This window comes from Papaver somniferum, chromosome 10, assembly GCF_003573695.1.
Source record: "Papaver somniferum cultivar HN1 chromosome 10, ASM357369v1, whole genome shotgun sequence".
Classification (NCBI taxonomy): domain Eukaryota; kingdom Viridiplantae; phylum Streptophyta; class Magnoliopsida; order Ranunculales; family Papaveraceae; genus Papaver; species Papaver somniferum.
In genome coordinates this window covers 163798929-163803696 of record NC_039367.1, presented here as the reverse complement: position 1 = coordinate 163803696, position 4768 = coordinate 163798929, and the positions used below count along the sequence as shown (strand labels likewise).

At 40.5% G+C, this 4768-nt stretch overlaps 1 protein-coding gene across 1 annotated transcript; it reads right to left on the bottom strand.

Moving 5' to 3' along the window:
- Nucleotides 1–2031: 2031 nt before the first annotated feature.
- LOC113316779 (uncharacterized mitochondrial protein AtMg00810-like) lies at nucleotides 2032–3204 on the bottom strand. The gene has a single exon (XM_026564927.1). It carries the CDS (start codon nucleotides 3202–3204, stop codon nucleotides 2032–2034), a length of 1173 nt encoding a protein of 390 aa, XP_026420712.1.
- Nucleotides 3205–4768: the final 1564 nt, after the last annotated feature.

Sequence of the window (4768 nt, the reverse complement as noted above, 5' to 3'; positions counted from 1 at the left end):
AAGTTGCCGGTTCAGGTCATCTGAAGGTGTTTTTTGCAACGGAAAATATAGTGTTGCAACTGTGAAACCAAAAGATACATGTCCGTTGTTTAGTGGTCATTTAAATAGTTATAGAAACAGTTAGTAAAAATTATAACACAAGTTCTACATTAGAAAGTAAATATAAAATGTAAAATGTCAACAGTTAGGATGTTTATTGTAATGAAGATGAAGTGTTAGCTTATTTAATTTCCCTAATGGACTAAAAGAGTTAGATAAAATGCTAACATATTATATAACTGCATATGGGTAACCATTTTTCTTAGTTAGGGAAATTAGCTTTTATTTTTCCCTAACACTTTCTTTTCATTACAAAAACTTGAATATGGTGTAGTGTAATTTGAGGCGGCTGGTATTTAACGAGGCAAGTGCATAGAACATTTAATTCTCAATAATTATGCCATTTGATGATTTATTATTCTTTTTGATGTTCATCTATTTCTTTGTTTGCCAACCCATTTCAGAGCTACGATATTGATAGAGAGGAAGAACACAGTTGGGCTGGTCATATGTTGACTGCTGGATGCATTCTTCACCACTTAGAGTCGGTTACCTTTGAGTGGTTTAGTGGGAATGTGAGGCAGATGAGATGGTTGAAACTAATTTTGAAGAATGGAAAAGCCTTGAAAACAGTCTTGATAGAATCTATACATGGCATTTGTGTGAAAAGCAAAGAAGTAATTATGTCAGAGTTACTAAGTCTTCCTAGAGCCTCTGACAGATGTTCTTTAGTGCATATACACTTGTAAGCTTCTCGTATTCTCATGTCCACTCCAAGAATGTTCTTCACCGTCTCATACTCTCATAGGACACAAATTCTATAGCTATGGATGGAACCATGCACCTGCATAAAAAAGAATAAAAATAATCCTTCAATAGTTTGCACGCACTTAACAGGATTTATATCCATTCAGTCACTATTCTCTTTAAACTTACTGAAGTTTTATCTTGTTACTGGTGGAAACGGTTACATAGGACTGAGAAATTGGAGAAAGCTAACTACTCTATTTCTAACAAACAAGAAACTGTGTTATCATCAGTATATAAATACTTTAATTTCATGCGTTCTTGTTCTTCATCCTTTTAATATTGAATGGGATCCACACAACTTAATCCAGAAACAAATCATTTGAAAGTGAATGATTTTGGGTGGAGACATTTGTACTAGTAGTATTTCTTAGAAACAAACATCAATTTTTCGACCTTTTTATCCGGAACCCAAGAGAATATCCGAAACACGACATTGTAATTTTATCCATGCTTTTGGTTATGATTGCAAGGCTGATGACAACAAGTTAATGGTGGTATCTGAGGCTGTAAACGATGACGTATTCTTCTGGTTGTATAGTTAAAGATCAGGTTTATGGAGACGTGGTGAAATCTTTCCTTATACATTTCAGGGGTCACGAATTGGGGTTCTTGTTAATGGATCTTTTCACTGGTTTCGCAAAGTGCGGGGAAAAACCTTACCCAAGTTAATAATTTCTTTTGATATGAGCAACGAGAAATTTGAGGAATTGCAATTTCCAAAGGAACTCTTAGAGAAGAAGTGTTCTTCAATGAACCTTGACGTTTTGGAAGGGTGCCTTTGTCTGCTCATAACGGTTTCGCGTGTTTGTTTTGAAGTTTGGATGATGAAAGATTATGGAGTTCAATAATCTTGGACCAGACGTCATATCATTGGCCATGAAAGTATAATGAGTAAATTGCATTCTAGGGTTTTGTGGTCTTTCAAGAACGGTCGGATTCTACTAAGGAATGGTAAAAAGTTGGTTATATATGACCAAAAGCACTCAAGTCTCAGGATGCAACTAGTTATGCAGAAGTAGAAATAATCGTTTATCTTGGATTTGAGAAAGGTTTCCTTGCAGAGTTATCTTCTCCAGGATTCAACTTTATATCAAAATCATAATATCTTTTGGGAATTACAATAATTAAGTCGGAGATTATTCTCCTTATTCTAAATACGGTAAGAAGATAATATTCATTCTATTACACCCCCTTAGTCTGAGCGAGAGAAGAGCAAACGCTAAGACTAGACCGAAAACGAACAAATAACTGACGAGGAAGTCCCTTGGTGAAGATGTCAGCATACTGGTTTTCAGAGGGGACGTGAAGAACATGAATGTCACCAATACGAACGCGTTCACATACAAAGTGTATATCAATTTCCACATGCTTGGTGCGTTGATGTTGAACAGGGTCTCCAGACATATAAATCACACTCACATTATCACAATATACGATATTAGCACGTCGTAGAGGAAGATGAATCTCCAGAAGGAGGTTGCGAAGCCATGTAGTTTCAGCGACAACATTTGCTACCCCCCGGTATTCAGCTTCAGCACTGGATCGAGAAATTGTTGCCTGACGTTTAGATGACCAGGAGACGAGGTTGTCACCAAGAAAGACACAGTAAACCGAAGTCGATCGGCGAGAATCAGGACATCCCTCCCAATCAGCATCAGAGTATGTCGTTAATCCAGAAGTAGTGGAGACCGAGATAAACAAACCGTGATGAATTGTTCCCTGAAGATAGCGAATGATCCTCTTAAGGGCCTGCATGTGAGGCTCTCTGGGGTCGTGCATGAATAAGCATACCTGTTGAACCGCGTATGAGATGTCTGGCCTGGTGAAGGTGAGGTATTGTAAAGCTCCAGCTAGGCTTCTGTATAGAGTAGGATCCTTAACCGTAGGACCTGAAGTAGCACTGAGTTTGGAGTTGGTGTCGACCAAAGTATCCACTGGGTTACATTGTGTCATGGAGGCACGAGCAATGATGTCTTGAGCATATAATGACTTAGACAAATATAACACTGAAGATGATCGAGTGACACTAATACCTAGAAAATGATGTAGCAGTCCAAGGTCAGACATGGCAAATTTCCTTTTCATCAAATCAATGAAGCGGTGTAGAGGACTATTGTTAGAGGCAGTCAAAACAATATCATCTACATATAGCAGTAAATATGCTGTATCCGAGACGGATTGATAAACAAAGAGAGATGGATCACACATACTACCACGGAAACCACAATTAGTAATAAATTTGGCAAACCTCTGAAACCACGCCCGAGGAGCCTGCTTGAGACCATATAGCGATCTGCGTAGTCGACATACGTAATCAGGGTGCTCAGGATCAATAAACCCCGAAGGCTGATGCATTTAAACTGTCTCGGTCAGATCACCATGGAGAAAAGCATTCTTAACATCTAGTTGATGAATTGGCCATGAACGCGAAGTAGAAATAGTAAGAACAGTACGAATAGTAGCAGGTTTGACAACTAGACTAAACGTTTCAAAACAATCAACCCCAACCTGCTGAGATTTACCATTAGCAACAAGACGAGCCTTGTGTCGCTACAAAGAACCATCGGCATTATATTTGTGACGAAATAGCCACATGGAACGAATAACATGGGCATCACGTGGTCGTGGTACAAGTTCCCACATATTAGTTTTCAACATAGCATTGTACTCATCTTTCACAGCGGCATTTCAATTTATATCCCTAAGAGCATACAAGTGAGAGCGAGGAATTGGGGAGTTATGTCGTAAAGTTTGGACATCAAGATTGAGTCGGTGGATTGGTTTGTAAATGCCACGGGAAGATCTAGTCACATGGCGTGAAGGAGCAGGAGGGGAACTTGGAGATTGAATAGTGGGTGGAGGGGCAGTTGTGGGTGGATTTGTAGAAGTTATGGAGGGAGAAGGTGTAGGGGAAGTACTAGTAGGTAGAGGGGAAGCAGTGGTCAGAGAAGGGAAGTTAAAGAGACGTAGTGGAGTGGATTGGAAAGAAGTGGATGGAGTTTGCTGTATAGGGGAGTGGAAGGTGAAGGGAGGTGTAGTAGGAGTAGTAGTGGGGACGGAGATAGGGGTGGAAGGTGTTGTAGTAGTAGTGGGGACTGGGATTCGGATAGAAGGTGTTGTAGTAGTATTAGTGGGAGTTGTAGCAGGAGATGGTAGTATGTGCTAGGAAGTGGTGGGAGTGGGAGTGGGACGATTTGCTGTGTATTGGAGATTGGAAGCAGGAGGTGGCAGGGAAGCATGAGGTGGCCGTAAGTGTTCGTAAGTGGTTGGAGTGGCAGTGGGGACATGAACAGTGGAAGCAGGTGGTGGCGGGATGTCTCTGTGCTGGGATGTATGGATATTAGGTACAGGAGACGAAGGTGAACAGGCGGAAGTTGTACGGTCATTAGAGGGGCAGTTGGTGAAAATTTTAAAACGTCGGTGGGGTGGTGTGTAGGGATGTGGAGTGAGATTGGTAGGAGGAGGATTGTAGGAAATATAGGGGGAATGAAGACACATTTAGTGGATCGGGGTTGGGAGTAAAACAAAGGAAGACACATTTAGTGGATCGGGGTGCAAGTTTGTGAGGAATTGTGGAGGAGAGATTTGGATAGCAAGGACAACCAAAAGTACGAAGATGATCATATGTTGGTGACGTTGATAGAGAATAGACACAGGAGAGGAAAAATTTAGGATTTTTGTAGGGAGAATATTATGAAGATAAACAGCCATGAGGAGAGAATAGACCCAAAATTTTGGTGGAACGGAAGCGTGAGACATAAGGGTGCGGGTGATATCATTGACACGGCGTATCATACGTTCGGCCTTGCCATTTTGAGAGGAAGTTTAGGGGTAAGAGAAGCGAAAAACTAGACTATTAGTACGAGCAAAATTGTGAAAAGAAGAGTTGTCAAATTCACGTCCCATGATGCATTGAAAA